The 26,354-nt window shown below is 43.0% G+C and overlaps 3 protein-coding genes across 12 annotated transcripts; 2 read left to right on the forward strand and 1 right to left on the reverse strand.

Annotated features, from left to right (window-relative positions):
* Positions 1-385: 385 nt before the first annotated feature.
* LOC112875191 (endonuclease MutS2) lies at positions 386-9,571 on the reverse strand. 6 transcript variants are annotated; one of them, XR_003225134.1, is made up of 20 exons: positions 9,240-9,569; positions 8,998-9,129; positions 8,391-8,558; positions 8,205-8,288; positions 7,676-7,726; positions 7,305-7,361; positions 7,146-7,228; positions 6,839-6,962; positions 6,699-6,758; positions 5,657-5,899; positions 5,400-5,480; positions 5,182-5,329; positions 4,799-4,926; positions 4,592-4,639; positions 3,685-3,815; positions 2,714-2,796; positions 2,104-2,207; positions 1,707-1,777; positions 1,063-1,354; positions 386-961 (listed from the first exon to the last, which is right to left on the reverse strand). XR_003225134.1 is itself a non-coding variant. In XM_025938942.1 (20 exons), exons 1-20 carry the CDS (start codon positions 9,468-9,470, stop codon positions 783-785), a joined length of 2,508 nt encoding a protein of 835 aa, XP_025794727.1. In that variant the 5' UTR covers positions 9,471-9,561; the 3' UTR covers positions 386-782. The 6 variants fall into 6 exon arrangements, 4 of the variants coding, with proteins under 4 accessions (XP_025794727.1, XP_025794728.1, XP_025794730.1 ...); XR_003225133.1 differs by having other exon boundaries at positions 1,057-1,354; XM_025938942.1 differs by having other exon boundaries at positions 1,057-1,358; positions 9,240-9,561.
* Positions 9,572-9,770: 199 nt separating this feature from the next.
* On the forward strand, positions 9,771-10,995 carry LOC112872789. The gene has a single exon (XM_025935836.1). It carries the CDS (start codon positions 9,832-9,834, stop codon positions 10,993-10,995), a length of 1,164 nt encoding a protein of 387 aa, XP_025791621.1. The 5' UTR covers positions 9,771-9,831.
* Positions 10,996-12,487: 1,492 nt separating this feature from the next.
* LOC112875194 (protein Rf1, mitochondrial-like) lies at positions 12,488-26,141 on the forward strand. Of its 5 annotated transcripts, none has more exons than XM_025938947.1 (2): positions 12,488-15,091; positions 25,689-26,141. In XM_025938947.1, the coding sequence occupies exon 1, from the start codon at positions 12,695-12,697 to the stop codon at positions 15,041-15,043; it is 2,349 nt and encodes a 782-aa protein (XP_025794732.1). In that variant the 5' UTR covers positions 12,488-12,694; the 3' UTR covers positions 15,044-15,091; positions 25,689-26,141. The 5 variants fall into 5 exon arrangements, with proteins under 5 accessions (XP_025794732.1, XP_025794736.1, XP_025794733.1 ...); XM_025938951.1 differs by having other exon boundaries at positions 12,488-14,978; XM_025938948.1 differs by lacking the exon at positions 25,689-26,141 and adding an exon at positions 16,259-16,511.
* Positions 26,142-26,354: the final 213 nt, after the last annotated feature.

The raw sequence follows: 26,354 nt of genomic DNA on the forward strand, positions 1-26,354 counted from the left end.
GTACCAAGCCCTTACCTTTTTAAATCTAGTGTCCTCAAGCACGACACCATCAGCATGTGTTGTGGGTGAATCAGGTTCAAAACTCGAAAGTGTTGAAATAACGCCGACAACAGCGGCCACCCGCTACTGACCACGTTACTCGTTGAGAATGCACATGGCTTGCGACACGACCGCAGCGAAAACATGTTATCCAGCTTACCTTGGGATTCTTTGAGATTATCCACGAGCTCAGAAGAGAAACTAAAGAGGCAGTGCTGAGGTCCGTGATCGGATAGAGAAGTTGCTTCGAAGGATCGTCCAAGCAAACCATCCTTCCTTTGGACAATGAGCACAGATGCATTGTGCTGGAAGTTCTTGCAACAAATGAGTGGACTGGACAGAGCAATTTCTACAAATGATTGAACATAACTACATAAGGCACAAGTTCACGTGCTGATCAGAAAGGCCATCTCTACAATGGGGCCGATTCAGCAATTTCCATGCCCCACAAACCATTTGAGACTTGAGTGCCGTGTGAAGCATTGTAATGACCCTACAATTATAACTTAATGATAAAATATTGCATACACATCTGATAATCATAACTCAGAAGCTGTTCGGCAGCTGTGTTGATGTTTCTTTGACAACTGCTAGTTTGCCAAGAATTAGAACTACATGCAGATAGTGGTCAACATTTTCACTTGAAAGGTTGTAGCAAATGAAATGTTACGAATTGAATTGAGAAAGCATATGCACACTTATGACTTATCTAAATCTCGCTAGCACAGGACAGTGTAGCTGTGCTATCTTGATACTTTTCGCTTCTGAACCTTAACATCTTGCAGCTTTAGTTTGAGCTTCATCATACCGGCTTGAACATGCACTTCATTTTTGGAAGAATCTATTTTGACTACAGTAGCTTGGTTCTTGAGCTTAGGAACATAAACTGAATCTCCAACTTCCGGAATTCCATCTTCTTCATCTAAGGATAAAAAGTAAGGAAAAGTTGCCAGTTTAACTTGTCTTCAGAATGCGAAGGTTAATACTAATACAAAAGCAAAGGAGTTTCCATATAACCTTTACCGTCGGCTGCTGTGGCCAAGTTGGTATCAGTTTTCTGTGCCTTTCCCATGGCAGTAGTACTTGTTGGCATGGGATCCTTCACACTCTCAGATTTGGCGTCCACAGCCTTCTCTTCTTCTTTCACTCTTTCAGCTATTGCGGATTCCTGGAACTGCTGAAACTTCTTACGAATGATAGAACGGGCCATAACTGCGTACTCTGAAATTACTCTCGCCTTCCGTTTTCTCTGAGCAGAAGTGTGATCTACAATGTTCCTTTGTGCCAGTTCCAAGTTATTATGAAGCTCCTTGGACTGCCTGAGATAACATCAATAATGGGCAGAAGATATCATTTGACTTAAGAAGTTCCACCTTTGAAGAAGACACAACACTACATAAGACAAGCAGTTTACACTTCACACAATAAGACATGAGAAAAGATATGGAATAAAAGTTCAGTCAGAAGGCATAAATATAATGTCAAAGCAGGGATTGAACAATACATGCCTCAAAATCAGCTCTACTTGTTTTCATCAAAAGAAGGTGTAGGTTGAGCGAAACATTACAGAAAGAAAAAGGCAAAGGATGTGTGTCATGGAAAGAGAAGAAAGCATACTCAACGTAGAACTGCCAAATACACAAATCTATGTATAGATAAGTTCTCACATAAGAAGGTGTTGTGCCTTCTGAAGATCTTGTTGATAATCTTGTTTGAATCTTTCCATGTCCATTATCAACTGCAAAAGATGAACTTATAGTACTCAACCATTTTTGGATAATAATTCAATTACATGCAAGTTATGAGCGCTAAGATCAATAAAGCTTCCTTTATAAAAAATGCAAGTTCTGAGTTCAGAAAAGAACCCAAGAAAACATACACAGGAACCCCAAAACATGAGAAAAATGCAGCAATGACGATTCATGGGAAAGCATTATTGGGCCTCCCATTCTTTCAGTTAGCAACTCATAATGAACAAAACCGAATTGTTAATGCAAATACAACTCTACAAGAGGACAAAAAAAAATCATACAACGAATAGAGGATGACCCAGTCTTAACTTACAGCATTTATCTCTGCACCAGCTGTTCCAAGTAAACGCCTAGAGCTTTCCACTATATCCGAGGGCAAACCCAGCCTTTCAGCAATATTTATCGCATTTGAGCGGCCTACATGTGTAACAAGGCATGAGCACAAAAGAAGAATAATGAACTAAGAGCAGGTGCTACGTATTAGTGCAGACAACAGTCAAAAACATTATTTACCCCTGTATAAAACATAAAGCCATTCAGCTAGTGTCAAAATGCATATGTGGTGTCCCATTAGTTCATTAGTAAAGAACTGAAGAATGAAGGTAAGATTGTCAAACTAATATAACATCATGAGCACAGTGCTTTTTCATAAGGCTTAAACTTTTTCCATGCTAGAACAAATAAGAAACACAGGATTAAACAATGCAGATCTCCTTGGTCTTGTAAAAAAGCGCATAACACGAGCTTTGGAATTCCAGCGTCGGTGATATGATTGGCTAGAGGAGTCACACTGTTTGAAAAAGGGGGGTTTCCATGCAGACACTCAACTTAAAGACGAAAGCCTTCTAAGGATCTACTAAGGGCAGTGGCCCAAGCAAATATGAATATAATGACTGGAAAGGGAAAGGAAAACATAAGGCAACCTGGTATTCCCCATAGTATCTTGAATGTGGGCTTTAGATTCTCTTCATCAAATTCCACGCATGCATTCTCAAATGAGTTATTGCTGAAAGTATTTACAACAATGAGTCATGTTTTCCAAAACATCAATATTGTTCAATGTTCAGTATTTGCTAGGCAACAACTAGTTTGCATTTACTATTATGTTTAAGAATCATTTAAGTGAAATATTCCATAAAATTATGCGAAAAGATTTCTGTCGTTACTCATTATGTAAGTTGGGGAGAAGTAAGAAACTATGAAGTGGTATCGGCAATTCAGCATCAAGGGATACATAAGCAATCTATATCGCCTCACAAACAATAACTTGCACTAAAATTGTTGGTTTTCACAGCAATGTTCTTTTAGTTATGAAAGTCATATTTGGAAATAGGAATGACAAGACAGCTGACAAAATAAATGTCAGCTTTTAAAGCAAGACAGGAATAGGTATAGGTCAACAACAGCTTAGCAGTAAAAAATGTGATCCTTAGCCAGTATCATTCAACCTGCATCCAAGTCTTGTTTTGTAACCATTTTCATTTTCGCACTTGCACCAGCCAGATGTAGTTCAGACATTGTTAGCAGCATTGCATTATAGATAATGCTATAAATGGTGCAAATTTTGGTGGATGAATTGTTCTGTGGGCGAATGATTTCTCAAAGAAACAGTGAAAGAAGAAACCATTTATAGGTCAAATATATGATTTTTCAAAAATAGTCTTAGTTGGCGTTGAAAGCATAAAGAACTCACAATCTATACCCTGAACCATCATTTCATTTGGTGCATAATATATAAGTATTCCCAATCCTGAGAAATTAATTCAATCCACACACACACCCAAAAAAACAAAACTCCAGGAACAAGAGATCAACTTAATTCAAGTATAAGGTCATTGTTAGAATTTTATTCTACTGTAATACAAGAGAATTTCGAGCTTGGAATGGTGGAAACCTGTATTTCAGTGTTTTAAGTTCTCCATGATGAGTTGTTGCTAGTGTCAGAAAGGAGCCAACTTCAGCAAAAGATTCCAAAAGAGACATTCCCAAAGCTGCTCCTTCGAGTGGGTTTGTCCCAGCACCTACCTAGTACATGTCGCCACAAATTTAGAAGACTTAAAGTTCAGAAGGTGCTTGAATTATGAAACAGTCCTTCGTCAGCAAGGACATTCTAGTCATGACTTCAGCACAAGGTATCATTGAACAGCAATGCATTTTGAGAGTCTTAGAATACAAACAATTACCACATCTAACTAATGTTTCAAAAAGCACTAGGCACTAGTGCCTCAGGCGCTCCTAAGCCATTGCACTTTTTCTGCTCAGCAAGAGTCATGCCTTGTTAATTAGATGAAATATGTTATCTTGAAACAAAGAATTTGGCATTATCATGCATCCATGTGTTCCACGACCATAATTCATCTTTCTTCATCTCTAATTTTTTCCAACTCTCGTATATAGATCAAGTTATAAACCATCCAATGCAGAGAAACTTTTTTTTTTGAGGAAGTCCGGAGGAGAGACCCCTACCTAGATTTTATTGATCATGCAGAATGCTGTACAAGTGCATATGGTTATGACATGATCATAACGTAAACACCAATGCATTTTGGGAATCTTACAACATAAACAATCTCTATTGAAAATTTGCAAGGGTATTTGTCCAGAATTCAGAAACATGCATTCTTTAATCTGAACTTTCTGCAGCATGAATAATATGGGGGATATGACTGTTAGAGAAAAGAGACAAGAATCACACACAAAGCATAATGAAAAACATAATCAGCAACGAACCATGCCTACGAACATAGCCAAGGAATCAAGATGCATCTAATATTTATCAAGATAGTGGATAAACTGCTTACCTCATCCAGAAGGACCAAAGACTCTGAAGTTGACTCTGCGCGAATGGCCTAATAAAGAAGAAGGCTTGAATTTCATATTGACAACTATAGATTCAGACAGGTAGAAATGAACCTTAACCTTTTTGTGTAAAGATGCATACATTCAGTAACACAATCATTTCAGAGGGTTAGGACTTAGAAATTAGAAAATGTAATACTAAAACATACACCAATCTGCTTCAGATGCCCAGAAAATGTAGAGAGTGACTGGGTCAAAGATTGCTCATCTCCAATGTCAGCATAAACAGCGTTGAACCATGGGATTTTTACTGGTTCAGAAGCTAGAATGTACAGACCTGCAACAAAATGGACAATATCATGCAAGATATTCCAGCGTGTACTCACTGAGAAGTGAGAACACTTAAAATGTAGGTGGAAAATACTTAATATCTTTGGTTTCCTTTTCAAGAAAATGTGTAGTTGGTGAACTACATCAATCATTCCAAAATAACATAACATTAAAATATTCCGCAATTACAAAATATACAGAATCCTATTTAAGTAGATAACGTTCATAATCATAACAGTGAAACAATATGCATGTTGTTTACCTATCTTAGCCATCAATGATGCCAGGCCAACCGTCTTTAAGCTGATTGTTTTACCCCCTGTATTTGGGCCAGTTATGACCAAGACCGTAGTTTCTTCAGCAATCATAAAATCTACTGGTACTGGCTGGTCTTTCTCCAGCTGGGAAACCTGCAAATGGGCGCATAAATTATCCAATGAAACTGATAGCAATCATCATTCATATAAAACAGAAACTAACCCTAAGTTTCATAGAATCGAGGTCTGATGGCAGTTGATCTTCTGCAATATCTTGCCCATATATCCTCCTCCTCCGAATCTCCTACAACATGGAAGTAAAATGATAATCACATAACTATAAATTGACAAACAGCAAATGAAACGGTTTATATACTCAAAGCCTATTCAGGAAAGTAAACAAATGTATCATCACCTTCAACCAATATTCTTTTTTTAAGGAAAGAATAAGTGAAATAACTTGGAGCAAGATAAACTCACCGCTGCGGCACTAGCAACATCCCTTTTGGCACGATCGAGATTTTCCTGGTATTTCTGGAGAAGTAGTGGATGGTATGCATTTGGCATGTACAGTTTCCATGCCTTCTTAGTGGGGTGAGCTGAGGAAGTTTCCTTGGCAGACCCACCTGTAGCACTAGTAACAGTTTCGTTCTCAAAGTTCGGCAAGTACAGGTCAGGAAATGTGCCATCATATGCTATACTGTATTTTGCACGAGCTGTGACCTGAAAAGCAAACAGTGAACATGTTCAGTCAAGTCGAAGAAACTGAGGAACTGAGGAAAACATGTGCCAGAAATGCCATTCCACAGTTTCCAAGCTAATAGTAACATCATTGCATGTAGTGAAAAATCCATGAATTTTGACATTTCTAGTTTTCATTGTGGTATTTTCAAGAAAAGTATAGTAAACTTGGCCCTGAAGATCCAGGTCTAAGTAGATCAGATTTTTAGACTCTTATCATTTGACAGCGTGTAATGTCAACTCTATCGTTTTGGTGAACTGTGAACCACAAGACAGCAGATAATGGTACACAACTTTCTGCCAGACATCTTATCAAGAAATCGAGTACATACTGAAAATGTATGGTACCATGTATTTTCACTTAAATTCCAGCATGGATCAGTCTACATCGTGCTTCCTGGCTGTGAATTATTGGATTGGTAAGTTTGATGAGGATATTTTCACGATAGGAAGTAAGAAATATAGTCATTAGTTGAGAATTAAGAATCAAGAAAAACTTTTCGTTGGGTGCCTGTAAACCAATGCACAACTAATGGTGCACCAACCAGAACCAAAACAAATCAGTAATGTCCCATGGTATAAATGGGTTGATGCTATCTCAATAATACACAATTAACGTAGTGAAACAAGTAAAGAACTGCAGAAAATTATAACCTGTAAGCATTTAATAACTGCAATTTAAGCAAATAAACTTTTATGTTCATAGATATGTTGTCCATAGTTCCTAGACGAGTTTTCATACACCAGAAAATGAAGTAAAGATCCGTAGAAAAAACTGCACCTTATCGAGTTTAATTGTTTCCAGCAGAAAACTTTGAATGCTATCAAGCTCAAGAAGTATCTGCAAATAAAAGATAGAAAGCAGACTGCAGACATAAGATAATAGCACATCACAAAATCAAATTGGCCATCTTCTACAACCTTATCTGTAAGTTTTGATAAGACATCCAGTTCAGCTTTAGCCACTAGAGCTCTTGATTCCTGCAACTCATCGTTCAACGGAACAGCAGCAATTGGTTCCATCATACTTCCAGCATCTGAGCCGCTACAGCACATATGGATCTTTATCAAAATATAACCTTGAATTACCAAATCAAATTACAGTTATAGAGATGTTTCTTTTACACACTGGTCATAAATTGTTAAATAAATTGTTGAAGAAACAGAAAATGGTTCAAGGAAATAGTCATTACTCTAGAACATACAAATGTAAAAATGTTTGACTCACCTGGAGAGCAGTAACCCGTCAAAAGTCAAAGACTTATCCCCGGTTGTTCTAATACAACATCTTCCATTTACAATGCATACTTCCTAGAGAAAATTAAAAGTTTTTAGTTCATTGAATATGATGTTTTCTTAGCAATAAGTGAGTTTAATGAAACAATACCGACAAGGAAGCTTCATTATCAGCATTGCGCATCAACTTGTCCATAAGCTGATATAACTGCAAAAGTTAACAAGATGCAACTTTTAAAAATTAATCGACGTCAACAGCTTAGCTTGTAAAATGTGCCTTTTAAATGCAACTAAGGCAGAAATATGGACACTAAGCTAGGATGCGTTATTTAGTCCAGTAGTATACAAAATAAATCAAGCTTTTAGTTGGTGGTGAAGAAAAATAGCTTTTAGGCAATTCAGTCAGGGAAAAAATAGGTGAGGAAAGATAGCTTATACTTCATGGCACATAGCTGGCACCTGGCAAATGAGTATGGCATTGCCGAAATAATAAAAACGAAAAGGATGTCCAGAACCACCTACCCTGCTCTCTAGGAGCTGCACTCGCTCTCTATGCCGCCTTAGTTCAGGGCTCTGGAAAAGAAATAATTTCTTCGAGTTAGGAAAGCATAGTCCAGAGGAGATCAATCAAGGCCTTAAAATGGGACGTAAAAAGTAACAGTTAAGATAATTTATAAGGAATTAAAAGAAAAGAAAAGTACAAAAGACAATCTATATAAGTTACGATGAACAAAAATACTTAGCAGACACTAGACCAACTACTGGTAATAATGAACTAAATAAAGTCACTTCAGTTCAAACATCTGTATAGTTATACTGTATCTTTTATACAGTGATGAAGGGTGAGTAAGCATGTATGAATGGCCTCTGGATTAATGATAGGATGCCACATCACTTGATCACAAAGAATTTCAAACATGGATGGCTGTCATTTTCATGTTTACCCCTCTGTTGATTTAATCATTCATGAGTTTGTGAATGAAATGCTTATTGAACTAGTATAGCATTACTAGAAGGAAACAGAAGTAAAAATAGGATGCAAGAACCAAACCGCGGTATCTTTTACAGAACCATCATCGTCAACGATATCTTGTATGGATTTCACAAGTGACTTGTTAATGACAGCATCTAAAATCTGCAGTTCAGAACAAGAGTATTCAGCATACTGCACTGCCATAAATGGTTGAATAATAGTTTATGGATAGATGCAAGATAGCAAAAGCAGAGATGTGCTTACTGTTTCTGTAAGAGTTGTTAATAGACTATGCGAGCCTTCATCCAGCTTCATGGCAGCTTTAATATTTACTTGCAAGGATTCAACAAACAGCATGAGGCTAGCAACTGCCACTGCTTCCAGGCCTTTTATCACGGCACCTCCAGAGACACAATGTATTGCTGACTCTATCTTCATTTCAACAGAAAAAAACAAGATTAAATAGTGTACTCACACACTTACATAACTGGGCTTTTGTCACTTACATAACTGGGCTTTTGTGCCAAAGAATGTAAAGAAAAATGAAGTGCGAAGAACAGTGGTACTGAAATCCCATCATCAGCAATTAAGATCAAGACCACAAACAGATTCAGAAACCTGTGCATATATTATCCATGCATCGTTTGGTACTAAAATTTTACTTCATGTAGGCACATCACGGTTACATTACTATGCTTTTTTTTTCTAAAAGTTAAACATGAAGTGCATTATCTAATATAGTCATAAGACAGCAGGGAATGAACTTATGTTTGAACACATTAGGCTAAGCTTCACACAATTTGCAGAATTAACGAATTCCGTGAGAATAAATTGTCAAACCGCAGTTATTTCAATCATCCTGAGTCCTCACCGCAACGGTATCCAGCCCAGAGAAATCCATCGCCCCACCGGCGTTGTCAAGCAGCCACACGGCCGCCTCCGTCTCCTGGAGCAGCCTCTGGCTCTGCTCATAGCTCACGTCCTCCACCTCCCACAGTTGTTTCTGCACCCACAAAGCAAACCACACCACACCTGGCGTCAGAGCCAATCCCTCCGGCAGTACGCCGGCAACGAGACACGACATCCTAGTACTAGGGGATCGGAGCGCGATACCTTGGTGGCGTCGCGGCCGTGGCCGGTGCCGGCGAAGGAGGCGACGGCGTCGCAGACCTTGCCCCACTCGAGGAGGCGGAGGCTGCGGGCGGACGGCGAGAGCGATGAGGCAGCGCCGGCGGCGAGGGCGCGGAGGCGGAGGCGGGTGAGGGGGCGCGGGCGTAGCCGGACGGCGGGGGCGGGCGTGGGGAGGAGAGGTGAGGTGAGGCCGGTGATGGAGAGGCGAAGCATCAGGAGGACGAGGGCAGGAGGCTGCCGGTGATGAACTGCTGGTGAATGGTGTGATCTGGGGGAGGGAGGCGAAGCGGGAGGAGGAAGTTGCCCGCCGTTTTTGGATAGGGCCGGGCGGATGAACAAGGCGTTTCCGCCTTCGGAGTAGTAGTCACGAATTCGCGATCAAAGCCCGCGAATCGAATGATAATGGGCCAAATTGAGCCGTGATACGAATATGGCCCAAACTGGATCTGGCTGGCACTACTTAACGGGCCCCACCTGGCATCGGCCCTCCAGTCGTCCCCTCTCAATCTCTTTCCGTCTTTCCCTTCTCCCAACTGCCGTGGCGACGCCGAGCGGCGAGAGCATCAGAGCAACCATGGCCACGCCTCCACCGCGGCGACACCGAGCGGCGAGAGCAACCATGGCCACGCCTCCGCCGCCGGAAATCCTCCACTGCCGCTCGCTGCTGGATCTGGCCGCCGACCTCATTCCTGAGATCCTCCTCCGCCTCCCGCCGCACGACCCCGGGCAACTCGTCCGCTGCACGACCGTCTGCAAGCCCTGGCGCCGCCTCCTCACCGACCCCGCCTTCCTCCGCCGCTACCGCGAGTTCCACGGCCCGCCTCCGATGCTGGGCTTCCTGTTCTACCTCGAGCTCCCCCGCGATCGATTTGTCGCGCGGTTCGTCCGCACCACCCCCTTCCGCCCTCGCGCCCTCGACCACCGCGGCTGCTACGTCCGCGACGCCCGCCACGGCCGCGTCCTATTCTCCAACGTCACCAACGAGGAGACTAAACATGATCTCCTCGTGTGGAACCCCATCACGGGTGAGCGGTGGGGGCTGCCCCTGCCGGTGATATCGGGCATGGAGTGGAACGTCACGGTGCTCTGCGCCGCGGCCGCGCGCGAGGGGGGCGGCGAGTGCGACCACCTCGACTGCCACAGAGGGCCTTCCCTCGTGGCATTCGTAGGAAGCGACGAAGATGGGACCACGTGCGCCTACGTCTATTCGTCGGAGGCCGCCACCTGGAGCGACGCGGCCTACGCCGAGCACAACAATGACCTCGCCATCATGGACATGGAGCCCTGCACGCTCGTTGGGAACAGGACCTACTGCCTCGCGGCAGAGAGCAAGACCATCGTGGAGTACGACTTGGGTCGCCGGAAACTAGCGTTCATCGACCGGCCATTATCGTACCAGGGTCGCGCTGTCCTCATGCCGGCAATGGGTGGTGGTCTGGGGTTCGCCGGCGTGCGGGGGTCCTGCCTCTACCTGTGGTCGAGAGAGACCGGTCCTGACAGGACCGCGACATGGACGCAGAGCAGGGTCTTGGAACTCAGCACACTGCCCGGCCGTGCCCCCTTGAACGAACCAGCTACGGTTGGCTTCGCGGAGGGCCTCGGCGTCATCTTCGTCCGGACAGATGCTGGCGTCTTTGCGATTAACCTCAAGTCAGGTCGAGTCAAGAAGATGTCCAACCGAGAGGGCATCTACCATGTCATTCCTTACACGAGCTTCCATACTCCAGGTAATTTCTAGTAGCTCTGTACAGCTTTCTTGCTTAGTTGTCATTTTCAGCAGTTCGTCGCATAAAAATGTGTATGGCTGGATGCTCAAGGGAAGCGAGATTATGAAATTAGAGGGATAATGCTGTCTAATATACTCGAGAATGTTAATTCTTGAAAGTGGCTAGATACAGTAGCTTGTTATTGCATTTTTTTCCCAATAACTTCTCTATGTCCGAGACGAAGCACACGGCTAAAGAACCCAGGGATATCAACTTTTGAAATGTCATGTGCCATATGTCTGAATCTTGAGCTATGGCATGATTACAAGGTTTATCAATTGTATTTGTATCTTTTCAGATCATACTACGGGCTGATCACCAGCGCCATGAGAAATGTTATTTTCATGCCCTGGCCTGGCAACCTGGAACTGAGAGACGAGTCTGTCCTTTTTTCCTGATAACTGATCATCTGTGGTTTAGCTTCAGTACGCAGCTTCAGGAATGACGTTTTGTGGGCACACAGACACAGCTTGTATCTGCATCTGTCAATTTGTCATGTACATGTGACATGTTGACATGTCTGCTCTTGTTTTGAGTAAATGTTCGTTTGTTGCTTGGCAATGCAATCTGGAATTGAGAGAGGAATCTGTTGTTCTTTTTCCTGAAATGAACCTCAGTGGCTTGGCTTTCCTGAAAATGCATGAGTATCTTGCTGGGTCATGTCCTGTACCTTTGGACTTGTTTTCTGATGCTGAATCTTGCAGTCTTCTTTTTGGTTCATCTGCTGGAACATAGTACACAACATGTCAACATGCACGCAAATGTCGTTGGAAATGCTCTTTGCCATTGGTTAGGAAAACCAGCAAAATGATTCATACATTCTGGAGCAATGGAGCATGCACGTTGCTGGAACATACGTGCTTCTGGAATAAGAACAGTTTGTTTCACATCGCCACTGAAATAAGGACAGGGCATTACCGCTGAATGAAAACAAATTCACATACACGAAGGATATGATCGGACAGGGATCCTCTGCAGTGCCGTCCTTTGCAGTTGAGTCACCAACATCTGAGCCCGGCCCCACACGTCCGTGACTTGATTGGAGGGGCATCTACTGCAGACGTCGAGCTCAACCGAGCAATGCCTTGGCAAGCGAGCTTTCTTATTTGGTTTCTAGGCGTAACTGCATGCAAGGCCACTTTCTCTACAGGAACCACCAGCTTGCCGTCGAGGGAGAGCTATTTCAGCTCGTCTAGCTGGGCAAGAATTTTCTTGCTGCTGCAGGCGAGCTTGCCTCCAGAAGCTAGGTTCTTTTGGCGTTACCAAATGCCCGCACTTGCTATGCAAGGCTAGGATATAGTAGATTTTGCTCGCTCAGAAGACCGTTGTTTAACTGGCCACCGCCGTTTTGGCCCATCCAAATTCGGATCGCGGGGATGGATGGTACTAGTGGGCCGTCAAACGCCGTGGTCCTATGGCCCAGCTGATTACTAGACACCTTTTTTAGAGATGAAGCAAGCGGCGGCGGCGCGACTGCTGCGGCTGTGTCGTCTCTCCCATAGTCCCATGAGGCCATGACCCATCTGGCCATCTGGGCGTGGACAGGGAGACACCGGCCGCCGGTCGCTGGAGGTGAAGAAGAAGAGGCGCAGTTCATAACACACCACCCACCACTTCGATCTTCGACCCAGTGAATCTAGATATGCGTTCCTATTCGGCTATTCCAAAGCCATGAAGCAGTCTCTTATTGCCTCCCTGGAGCGCACCATCTGCTGCCGCGCGCGGTCGAGGAGCCTGGGCCCGGGCGACGCGCTCCGCCTGTTCGACAAACTTCTTCGTCAACCGCCGCCCAGGCCCGGCTCAGCCACCGCCTTCAATCACCTCCTCGCCGCCGTCGCCCGCGGCAGCAACGATGGCGCAGCGCGCGCCGTCTACCTCTTCGGCCGCATGGCCGGAGCGGGCGCTGCTGTGCCCGACGCGTGCACCTACAGCAACCTCATCGCCAGCTGCTGCCACGCGGGCCGGGTGGACCTCGCGTTCTCCCCGCTCGCCACCGCTCTCAAGGCGGGCCTGAGGTTGGCGGCCAACTCCTTCACCCCGCTCCTCAGGGGGCTATGCCGCGAGCGGCGGGTGGCGGAGGCTGTGGACGTAGCGCGCCGCATGATGCCCGAGTTGGGATGCGCGCCCGACGCCTTCTCCCACTCCGCCGTCCTCAAGGTGCTGTGCGACGACGGGCGGAGCTTAGAGGCGCTCCAGCTGCTCCGCACGTTGGCGAGGAACAGAGATGAAATCGGCGTGGTGGCATACACCATTGTCATCGGCGGTCTCTTCAAGGAAGATAAGGTGGAAGAAGCCGTCAAGCTGTTCGATGAAATGCGTAACCAGGGGGTTTCACCGAATGTGATGACGTACTTCTCGGTCATCGACAAACTGTGCAAGGTCGGATCAGTTGACAAGGCCAAGGGGGTCCTTCAATGGATGGTCGCTGAAGGTGTTGCCCCAAATTGTATTGTGTATACTAGCCTGATCAATGGGTACGCCATATCAGGACAGTGGAAAGGGGCAGTTATGATGTTCGAAGAGATGATTGGCAAGGGTATTAAACCGCATGTCATCACTTACAATTTATTAATCAGGGCTCTGTGCAAGCACAGAAAATGCAGTGAAGCTAGGAAAGTTTTTGATTATTTAATCAAGAGTGGTGAAAAGACTGATGTTACCACCTATGGCATTCTGCTTCATGGGTATGCCTTTCATGGATCTCTTGCTGATGTGCAAAACATATTGGAGATGATGTTAAGGAATGGTATTGCGCCTAATGAATACGTGTTTGCCAGTTTGCTATTTGCATATGCTGTTCATGGAAGTGCTGACGAAGCAATGCTTGTGCTTACTGATATGCGGAAGCAAGGATTTAGCCTTAATGTGGTTCACTATGGAACAATAATAAATGTTCTGTGCAAAGCAGGCAGGATGGAGGATGCTATGTCCCAATTCAATCAGATGATTCATGAAGGAGTGCATCCTAACTGTATGGCCTATGCTTTCTTGGTTCAGGGTTTTTGCACATGTGGCAATTGGAAGAAAGCAAAGGAATTAGTTTTTGACATGATACAAAGAGGTGTTCATCCTGAAGCCAAACGTTTTACTTTAGTCATACGGAATCTATGCAGTGAGGGAAGGCTTGAAGAATCCCAAAAACTCTTCAACCTATTTGTAAGTGTAGGTGGGAAACCTGACATTGTTATGTATGGTACACTCATAGATGGGTATTGCTTATCTAGGAAAATGGAAGAGGCGATGGCATTGTTTGATGCTTTTATCTCTAGTGGCTTTAAACCCAATTCTGTCATCTATGGTGCTCTAATTAATGGTTATTTTAAAATTGGGAGGATAGATGATGCATTAACTCTGTTCAGAGAAATGTTGAGCAAGGAAATTAAGCCAAATGTTATCTCATATGGCATTATACTGGATGGGCTGTTTAAAGCTGGTAGAACTACTGCTGCATTGGAGCAATATCACAAGATGATTGATAGTGGAGTGAAGTTGGATTCCATTATCTATAATACAATTCTAGGAGGACTTTGTAAGAATAATTTTGCTGGTCAAGCACTCGTCATATTTCAAGAACTACTTTCTATGAATTTTCATCTTGAGATTCTTACTTACTATATTATGATTGATGGCTTGCTTCGTGCTGGTAAGAGGAAAGAAGCCAAGGATGTTTTTGCTGCAATATCAACTAATGGTTTGGAACCTGATGCTGGCATATACAGATTAATGATAACAGCTCTTATAGAGGATGGGTTATTAGAAGAGGCTGATGAGCTGTTCTTATCAATGGAGAACAATGGTCATGCTGCTGACTCACGTATGCTAAATGATATTGTTAGAATATCATTGGAAAAAGGGGAGGTGCTCAAGGCTGGAACTTACCTCTTGAAGATTGACGAGAAGAATTTCTCCCTTCATTCTTCCACCACTCAAGCTCTGGTATCTCTTTTCTCAGATGGTAAGCATGAGGAGCAGAAAAAGTTGCTTCCTAAAAAATATCACTATTTAGCGAAGACTGAATGACTGGAACATTTTATCTGCAACTGAATCCTACTTGGACACCCCTGACAGGTACTTCATTAAGAGTTTAAGACTTCTTTTTTCCTCATAGAGTAAAATACACTCGGTGTCCCTAAACTTCTCCTGGATTTACACTTGAATCCATAAACTCTCAAAGTGACTACCTGGGTCCTTCGACTTCTCAAGTGGTTTATTCTAAGTTCACTGGATTCTAACTTGGAGTGAGCCATTTCAATAGTTGAATGATCCAGATGCTCACTTTGAAAATTCATAGACCCATGCGATAATCCAGGAAAAGTTTAAAGATCCCGAGTGCACTTTATTCTTCCTCATATGTGAACCATGAATGTGATGATGGTGGGTAATTAGAGGATGGAGGATGGCGTAATTGCGCGAGGTTGATGGAAGTGTCCCTGGACCTCTGTCCTCTAGGCTGCGGCTTGGGAGCCAGTGATGGGGAAACGCAACCAGGAGGCAGGGATAAGGGAGAACTCTAATTCATTTCTTGCTCTTTCAGATTACATGACCATATATATAGGCCCATGCACATTTGCCCTTTACCCAAGCTTATCTCTAACTAATCTCCTAGTAAATCGAAGCACTAAGCAACCAAACTCCCAATAACTTCTCCCTCGACCAAAAGATCTAAACAACCGTGAACCGGCACCTGATGACGCCAACTACTGTGCAGCATCTGGCAACGCCAGCTTGTCGCGCCTGGCATACTGAAGACCCTACATGACAATGAATGTCTTTATTGCTTTGTATGTACGGTCTCATCTTTTACTGTGCATTTTTCCCCATCCCTCTTGTGATGTTGCAATGAGAGTCAGAGCTAGGGCAAAACCACTGTCTCACCGATGTTCCAAATGGAATCGGTTGGATAGAAGACCTGAAGATGCATAGACCAAGAAATTTCACTCTAATGAATAATGATTGATCTAGATTTTTTCAGAGGCTCAGAGCCTCTCCTCAGTTACCTGAACACAGTTGAATGCTTTAACGTTTGGTGATTTTGCTTTACTGTAAGAGGTTTGGTAGCTGTAACCTGTAGCCCTGTAGGCCCTGGATTTGTAATCCATCAGTCATCACCTTAGTATTAGTATAATGGCTCTGCCAATTTTTCCTAAAGTCTGCTTCCTGTTTATGAATCATCCTGTGCATTGCCACCATGTGGAATGTCTGCAAAGAACATAATCGCAGAATTTTCCTACACAGATCCCTTTCTGGGGCAGGGGTGGCCTCAAGAACGAAAGATGACATTGAGCTAAGGAGAGAATTTGCTACTCCATAGATCTATCTCTCTTTCAGATGTTCCCTGTTCCCCTGGGGTTTCTCTTATATGTTCCATGTCCTGCCTCTTTTTCAGTAAAAATAAATCTTTTTTTGTCATTTGACCTTTTCTTTTTGACGTATTACCTGTATTGGCGCTGTCTCATTTCCTGTCAAAAAGATTAAGATACGTCACTAATTTTTGCGCTTTTGAAAGTACGCCTAGAGGGGGGGTGAATAGGCGATCGTTGCTTAAAATCTGCACACAAGAATTCAGTCCGAGGCTGCCTGGCGGACCGTCCGCTGGGACTGTCCGCTGGGCACTTCCAATGTCCGCTGGGACGTCTCGGGTAAGAAATGTAACCGTTCAAAAACTAAAACTTGTATACAAAATCTACTTGAATAGAAATGCTCTAAAACAAGTTAGGAACACTAAATGCGGAAGCAATCTAGCACAAGATAAGTATACAAATAGATCGGGCAAGAATACTACACGAAGGTACAAAGAACAAGTATAACAAATGTGCAAGAGATGAAGTGATGAAATTAAACACAAGAGACACAAGATTTTTCACCCGAGGTTCGAATCCACTCAAGGATTCTACGTCCCCGTTGAGAAGTCCACAAAGGACCGGGTTCCTCTCAACCCTTTCCTCTCTCAAGCAACCACAAAGGTCAAACTTGAGCTTTTCACTAGCAACAAGGGTAATACAAACTTCTCAATCCAACCACACCACGAGTTGGTTGTTCTTGAGCACCTCTAACCGTCTAGGAGCCAAGCTCCAAGAGTAATAGATGTGGAAAGTGTTGGAGAATGCCAAGAGATGCCCAAGAGAGGTGAATCTCTTGGGGAAAGCTTGAATCTTGCTTGGATCTTGCTCAAATCAAACCCTAGACCAAAGATTTGGAGTGGGGAAGCTAGGGTTTCACTTTGGGAAGCTTTGGAGTGCTTAGAATGTGCTTGAGGCTCAGTTTATGCGGTTGGACTCAGAGATTTTTCCGTTGGGGTCGAAGGGGTATATATAGAGCCTCTCTAAAAACTAGCCGTTAGGCTGTTTTTAGTGTCCTGGCGGACTGTCCGCCAGGCCTGGCGGACTGTCCGCCAGGAACACTCGGGTTTGCAACTTTCTGTTCAAGGCATGGGTTCCGGATTTGGTTTATTTATGTTCTTCCACACACTTTCCACATCCCCCTTGATAGTACGGTATACCTAAACTCAAGAAAACATAAAATAAATAAATTTCTCCACTTGCAACTCTTTTCTTGATCCGGTACCGTTCTCCAATTTTGAATAATCGTCAAGATTCACTCCTTTTCTTTTCTCCTTTTTGGTTTCTTTGACCCCTGCTCATTATACTCAATTGAAACATTAGATACTCATTTAGGTTGTTATTAATCACCAAAATAGGTCATTAGGCCTAGATGCACTTTCAATCTCCCCCTTTTTGGTGATTGATGACAACCCAAATGAACTAATAAAAACAATGAATTCAATAGAGCTTGAGGAAATATATATGTGATGAGCTCCCCCTCAATCCATGCATCCACATGATATTCATGAACTCCATTTCATAATGAGCATAACAAATAAGGTTATAGCACCATGATGAGATATAACCAAGATTAGATGAACAAGGATGAGCAATAAGTTCACAATCATAGCATAGCATCATCCATAAATAAGTTATTACAAACAAACTTAGTTCAAATACGAGATAAACAATAAACACATAGTCTCACATACATCCAAATATGCAAATAAGTTTTTGACGGCACTCAAGCTCACCGTGACTCTAAGAACACATGCTAGGATACAATCTTTTCTCCCCCTTTGGCATCAAGCACCAAAAAAAGAAAAGACAAATGGAAGCTAGGAGCAGCAATCACTCATCATCCACATCATTACCTATGTCATAATGTTCCCACTCAGCACCTTACCCCGGATAAGAGACAAAGGGCCCACAAGAGAATCACGAGAGATACAAGAAATCGGTCAGCTCAGTTGACTGGACCCGAAGCCTCCTGGCGGACTGTCCGCCAGGAGCCCTCAGCCAGCAACATTCCTATCTCATGTAACATATCCAATTATTCAAATAACTTAGAGAGTATATTGGATGTATATGATGTAGGACATTTGGGATATAATACATGGTTTTTCAAGAGAACATCATATAAAAATGACCACGTTAACCAATTTGATCCAAACGATCAAGAGAATCCAATATTTTCACAAACAAGGCATACAATGTTTTGAAAGTCATTTTGTTGTTAGAAGGTTTGCCATTAGACAAGCAGGTGTGCAACACTTCATTCCAAATTTCTTGAATCAATGATGTTTAGCTCATTCCTTAATGCACAAAATCTTTTCTCATCTAAGGGTTTGGTGAAGATGTCGGCAACTTGGTCGTTTGTTCTCACATGAGAGATCTCTATGTCTCCTTTAAGATTGTGATCTCTCAAGAAATGATGCCGGATATCTATGTGTTTGGTTCTAGAATGCTCACAAGGATTTTCGGCTATTTTAATGGCACTCTCATTGTCACATAGGAGTGGAATACGATTCAAGGTGTAACCGTAATCCTTTAGAGTTTGTCGCATCCACAAAAGTTGAGCACAACAATGTGCGGCTGCAACATACTCCGCTTCGGCCGTGGAAAGAGCAACGGAATTTTGTTTCTTAGATGCCCATGATACAAGGGATTTACCCAAAAATTGGCAAGTCCCGGATGTGCTTTTCCTATCAATTTTGCATCCGGCATAATCCGCATCGGAATAGCCAACTAGTTTGAAATTTGAACCTTTTGGATACCAAAGACCTAGATGAGATGTATGAACTAAATATCTCATGATTCTTTTAACAGCTCTCAAATGGCATTCCTTAGGATTTGATTGAAATCTTGCACATAAACAAACGCTAAGCATAATATCGGGCCTAGATGCACAAAGGTAAAGTAGTGAGCCAATCATGGATCGATATACCTTTTGATCCACGGATTTACCTCCAATATCAAGATCAAGATGTCCATTTGTGCCCATGGGGGTCTTGATTGGCTTTGCATTTTCCATGTTGAACTTCTTGAGTATGTCATGAGTATACTTGGTTTGGCATAGGAATGTCCCTTCCTTGAGTTGCTTGACTTGAAATCCTAGGAAGAAGTTCAACTCTCCCATCATAGACATCTCAAATCGTTTGACCATTGTTTGACTAAACTCATCACAACAACCTTTGTTAGTAGAACCAAATATAATGTCATCAACATATATTTGGCAAATAAATAAATCATTACCAACTTTTCTAGTGAATAAGGTAGAGTCGGCTTTACCAATTTTAAAACCATTTTCAATGAGAAAATCCCTAAGGCATTCATACCATGCTCTAGGAGCTTGCTTAAGCCCATAGAGCGCCTTATGGAGTTTGTAAACATGGTTAGGATACGCTTCTTCCTCAAACCCCGGTGGTTGCTCTACATATACCTCTTCCTTGATTGGGCCATTCAAGAATGCACTTTTGACATCCATTTGATAGAGCTTAAAATTATGGTGAGTAGCATAGGCAACAAGAATACGAATTGACTCAAGCCTAGCTACGGGAGCAAAAGTTTGATCAAAATCCAAACCTTCAACTTGTGAGTAACCTTTTGCCACAAGTCGTGCTTTATTTCTTGTCACCACACCATTTTCATCTTGTTTGTTGCGGAACACCCATTTGGTTCCAACAACATTTTGCTTAGGTCGCTCCACCAATGACCACACTTCATTTCTTTTGAAGTTGTTGAGTTCCTCTTGCATGGCCATTACCCAATCCGCATCTTGTAGAGCATCTTCCACCTTAAGAGGTTCAAGAAAAGAAACAAAGGAGTAATGTTCACAAAAAGTAGCAACACGAGAACGAGTAGTTACTCCCTTTGCAATGTCACCAAGGATGTTGTCCACGGGGTGATCCCGTTGAACACTTTGGTGCACCCTTGGATGGGGCACTTGATTTCTTGACTCCTCTTGTTCGTCATCCTTTTCTTCTTCATCTTGATCAACACCTCCCCCTTGATCATTGCCATCTTCTTGATGATCGCTATCTTGAGTTGGAGGAGATATCTTGTTTGAAGATTGTTGACCTTGGTCATTGCTTGATTCTTGAGGACGTACATCTCCAATTGACATGTTTCTTAAGGCTGCACTTGGAGCTTCTTCATCATCTAATTCATCAAGATCAACTTGCTCTCCTTGAGAGCCATTAGTCTCATCAAACACCACATCACATGAGATTTCAACACATCCGGAAATTTTGTTGAATACTCGATATGCACGTGAGTTTGAATCATAACCAAGTAAAAAACCTTCCATAGCTTTAGGAGCAAACTTAGAACTCTTAGCTTTCTTATTGAGAATATAACATTTGCTCCCAAAAACTCTAAAGTATGAAACATTAGGTTTGTTACCGGTGAGAAGTTCATATGGAGTTTTCTTTAGTAGACGATGAAGATATAGTCGGTTGATAGCGTGACAAGCGGTGTTGACCGCTTCCGCCCAAAAACGGTCCGAAGTCTTGTACTCATCAAGCATTGTCCTTGCCATTTCGATGAGTGTGCGATTCTTCCTCTCCGCCACCCCATTTTGTTGAGGAGCATAGGGAGCGGAGAACTCATGCTTGATTCCTTCTTCATCCAAGTAGTCATCTACTTGAGTGTTCTTGAACTCACTCCCGTTGTCGCTTCTAATCTTCTTGATTCTTAAGTTGAACTCATTTTGAGCTCTTCTCAAGAACTTCTTGAGAACTCCTTGTGTTTCACTCTTATCATGCAAAAAGAATACCCAAGTGAAACGTGTATAATCATCAACAATGACTAAACCATATTTGTTACCGCCGATGCTTATGTAGGCAATAGGACCAAACAAGTCCATGTGAAGTAGTTCCAATGGTCTACACGTTGTCATGATGTTCTTAGCGTGATGGCTTGATCCAACTTGCTTTCCCGCTTGACATGCTCCACAAGGCCTATCTTTCTCAAACACAACGTTGGTTAGTCCAATGACATGATCACCTTTTAGGAGCTTGTGAAGATTTTTCATACCAACATGGGCTAGGCGGCGGTGCCACAACCAACCCATGTTGGACTTTGTGATTAAGCATGTATCAAGTTGAGCTTTATCTTTAGTGAAGTCTACTACATAAAGCTTTCCCTTTAATACACCCTTAAACGCAATTGAACCGTCACTTCTCCTAGAGACAATCACACCTTCATCATTAAAAATACAATTATAGCCCATGTTGCAAAGTTGTGATACGGATAATAAGTTGTAGTCTAGGGTTTCAACAAGAAAAACTTTTGAAATGAAGTGCTCGGAAGATATAGCAATGTTACCGAAACCCAATACTCTTCCTTGGCTATTGTCACCAAAAGAGATTAAGTCGGTTGGGTCGTCGTTCTCTTCGTAAGTTGAAAACATGCTTCTTTCTCCGGTCATGTGGTTTGTGCATCCACTATCAATGATCCACTTCGATCCACCGGAGGCATAGCCCTGCAAAACAGATTTAGACTTTGTTCTTAGGTACCCAAACTTGCTTGGGTCCTCTTACATTAGTCACAAGTGATTTGGGCACCCACACACAAGTCTTTGGACTCTTGTGGTGTGGCCCAACATATTTAGCAAACACTCTTCCAAACTTGTTTCTCATAATCACATAAGATGCATTAAAGTCATAGAAATGATTAGTAGGAAGCTTTGATGCATTTGAAGAAGTGGGGCGGAAGACTGAAAATTTGCCACCCGAGGGTTCCTGGCGGACCGTCCGCTGGGTCCTGGCGGACTGTCCGCCAGGCCTGGCGGACTGTCCGCCAGGCACTCTCGGGTGCCCAGTTCCGGGAGCCATTCTCCCACTTGCTTCTTCCTTTACAAATTTAGGGAATTCATGCCCGTTGATCTTGACTCTTGCATTGTGCTTTTCCCCACGTTGAAAACCAATACCATCCTTGATGTTGGGACGTCTTGAGTTCAAGTATGCGCCTCTTGCATACTTGAGTTTTTCTTGCTCAAGATCTTTCTTCTTTTGTAGTGCCTCACCTTCCAAGGATGTGATCTTAACTTTCAAGCTTTCAATCAACTTTACATTAGTAGCACAAGCATCAACATCAATATCCTTGCATCTAATGCATGATTGTGCTATGGAGAGACTAATTAATGGGTCATGTTGAGGTGTTGAGGCATTGGACAAGAGAGTGTCAAATTGCAATTCAAGGCTTTTGTTTAAGCAAATAAGTTCATCTTGAAGTGCAACATTTGCACTCTTGAGACTAGTGTTAGTCTCCTTGCTTTCCACAAGTTCCTTGTCCAAGGCCTTACATTTTTCTTCTTGCTTAGTTATGATCTCCTTGCGTTCAAGGTTTCTTTTCTTTTCAATAATGAGCAATTTCTCTTGTTTCTCAAGGATATCATTCTTCTCATTTAGCTCTTCTATGAGTTCGTTAAACTTAGCAATAGCATTTTTATCTAGATTCTTGAACATAGTAATCATATCAATATCATTATCATTTTCATTAGAGCTACTAGATGTACTTTCATCATCACTAGTAGTATATTTAGGAGAAGAGCATGGGATGGCTTTTACCTTTCTTTTACCTCCCCTTGCCATAAGACAAGTGTGAGTGATGTTTTTCCCATCCTTGAGGTTGGGGAAGAGAGAAGTCTTGTTAAAGGCAAGTGTGGCCGCTTCTTCTTCATCCGAGTTGGAGCTCTCATCATCGGAGTCCCACTCCTTGCCAAGATGTGCTTCACCACTTTGTTTCTTCTTGAAGAACTTCTTGTCCTTGGTGAAGTACTTCTTCTCCTTGTTGTCCTTCCTCTTCTCTTCCTTGTCCTCTTCCTTTTCATATGGGCAATTTGCAATGAAGTGCCCACTCTTGCCACAATTATAGCAATTTCTTTTTGTCCTTCTTTTGGAGCTCTCATGCCCCTTGTTGCCCTTGTAGTTGTGGTTTCTCATCAATTTGCTGAAATTCTTCATGAGAAGAGCCATGTCATCATCATCAAGACTTGAACTATCGCTATCATTATCACTTGATGAGGATTCTTGCACTACTTTCTTGCTCTTTTCCTTCTTGTTTGCCTTGAGGGCAATGTCTTGTCCTCTTGAGGTTGAGGTTCCCTTGGACAAGCTCTTGACATATTTGGCCTCGCTTTCCATCATCTCATGGTTGATGATCTTGCCAAGAACTTCTTCCGGTGTCATTCTTTTGTAGTTAGGGCTTTCCCTTATCATGGTACATAAGGTTATGTTCCTCACCGAAAAGGCCCTAATCATCCTCTTGACCACTTCATGGTCGGTCCACTTCTTACTTCCAAGGTTTCTCACTTGATTGATCATCTTCTTGAGCCTTGTGTACATCTCTTGGGGTGTTTCATCATCCAAGATGGCAAACCTCCCAAGTTCTCCTTCAAGCATCTCAATTCTTGCTTTCCGAATGGTCTTGGTGCCTTCATGTGCCACTTTGAGAGTATCCCATATTTCTTTTGCACTTTGTAACCCATCCACTTTATCAAATTCCTCTCTACTCAAGGATGAGAGGAGGATGGTTGCGGCTTGAGCATTGCGGTGGAATAATTGTTGCATGGTTGGTCCAAAACTTTCATCATCGCTATCCGGCTGCTCAATGCCTACACAAACAATCTCCCAAAGACTAGGGTGAAGAGAAAACAAGTGCCATCTCATGTTAGTCCTCCATTGGGAGTAGTTAGTTCCATCAAAGTGTGGGGGTTTTCCAAGAGAAACGGAAAGAAAATTGTTGTTGGAACTCATGTTATCATAATTGAAAGGAGTGCGAGAGTAGTTAGAAGTAACCGATTTCTTCTTCTTCCTTCTCTTGATGTAGATGGACCCTTCATCACTACTTGATGTTGAGGATGAGGATGACTCAATCACTATCCTCTTGCTCTTGCTTTTGCTCTTACTCTTTTTCTTGTGATCTCCACTCTTCTTGGAGCAATCGGATACATCAAACTTGGCGTTGTCATCTTCCTTGTGCATCTCACCTTCTTTGCCCTTTTTCTTCTCAAGACTCTTGTGTGAATCTTCTCCGGCCATGATCTCCTCGAGTTGTTAGACTCAAATTTGAGGAACCACGCTCTGATACCACTTGAAAGTACGCCTAGAGGGGGGGTGAATAGGCGATCGTTGCTTAAAATCTGCACACAAGAATTCAGTCCGAGGCTGCCTGGCGGACCGTCCGCTGGGACTGTCCGCTGGGCACTTCCAATGTCCGCTGGGACGTCTCGGGTAAGAAATGTAACCGTTCAAAAACTAAAACTTGTATACAAAATCTACTTGAATAGAAATGCTCTAAAACAAGTTAGGAACACTAAATGCGGAAGCAATCTAGCACAAGATAAGTATACAAATAGATCGGGCAAGAATACTACACGAAGGTACAAAGAACAAGTATAACAAATGTGCAAGAGATGAAGTGATGAAATTAAACACAAGAGACACAAGATTTTTCACCCGAGGTTCGAATCCACTCAAGGATTCTACGTCCCCGTTGAGAAGTCCACAAAGGACCGGGTTCCTCTCAACCCTTTCCTCTCTCAAGCAACCACAAAGGTCAAACTTGAGCTTTTCACTAGCAACAAGGGTAATACAAACTTCTCAATCCAACCACACCACGAGTTGGTTGTTCTTGAGCACCTCTAACCGTCTAGGAGCCAAGCTCCAAGAGTAATAGATGTGGAAAGTGTTGGAGAATGCCAAGAGATGCCCAAGAGAGGTGAATCTCTTGGGGAAAGCTTGAATCTTGCTTGGATCTTGCTCAAATCAAACCCTAGACCAAAGATTTGGAGTGGGGAAGCTAGGGTTTCACTTTGGGAAGCTTTGGAGTGCTTAGAATGTGCTTGAGGCTCAGTTTATGCGGTTGGACTCAGAGATTTTTCCGTTGGGGTCGAAGGGGTATATATAGAGCCTCTCTAAAAACTAGCCGTTAGGCTGTTTTTAGTGTCCTGGCGGACTGTCCGCCAGGCCTGGCGGACTGTCCGCCAGGAACACTCGGGTTTGCAACTTTCTGTTCAAGGCATGGGTTCCGGATTTGATTTATTTATGTTCTTCCACACACTTTCCACATCCCCCTTGATAGTACGGTATACCTAAACTCAAGAAAACATAAAATAAATAAATTTCTCCACTTGCAACTCTTTTCTTGATCCGGTACCGTTCTCCAATTTTGAATAATCGTCAAGATTCACTCCTTTTCTTTTCTCCTTTTTGGTTTCTTTGACCCCTGCTCATTATACTCAATTGAAACATTAGATACTCATTTAGGTTGTTATTAATCACCAAAATAGGTCATTAGGCCTAGATGCACTTTCAGCTTTTGATATATGACGAAATCAGGGATCCACAGGAAGGGTGGACTGTGGACAAGGTGTCTGACTAATTGCTAATGTGATGATCTCACCTGAACCCAGGGGCCGTACCGATTCCTTTTTGTACTGATCAGCAATGCAGATGCTTAGGGTGGGCATGTCTTCTCTGGCCCACCAGACAAGGTGAGTAGGGGTTCCGATTGAGCTCTTGGACAAGAGGAGAGCCCTGGTCGGGAGCTTTGGCAGAGCCCTGATTCCTCCGCCGAGTTCTAGAGTTGCTTGTTCTGAGGAAAACTGAGCATGGGATGATAAATTATGCTCCATTGCCTGAAATCTAATATTTGCGGGAGGTGCTCCTGTCTTGTGTCTGTTGCTGTCTACTGATCACGCTCTGGCAAATATACGTCTTGTGAGCAGCATCAATCATTTCGGTAAGATTTCGTGTTCGGCGACCAGAAAACGAGCTGCTGTAGTTTAGAAATTCAGACGGTTGATGTATACTGTTAATGGCTGATGCTGTATCTGTTCAGGTCAGTCATGTACATGCTAGTGCAGAGCGCCAGGGTCCTTTAGCCCCTTCACGCAAGAGATTCTCTTCTGCTTCCCTCACGACCTCACGTTTAGATGTCGCAAATGTACCTCATCAGCTGCTGAAATACCATGTCTCAGTTAACACCTCAGACATCTAAGAAGG

The sequence above is a fragment of the Panicum hallii genome, chromosome 9 (assembly GCF_002211085.1).
Source record: "Panicum hallii strain FIL2 chromosome 9, PHallii_v3.1, whole genome shotgun sequence".
Taxonomy (NCBI): domain Eukaryota; kingdom Viridiplantae; phylum Streptophyta; class Magnoliopsida; order Poales; family Poaceae; genus Panicum; species Panicum hallii.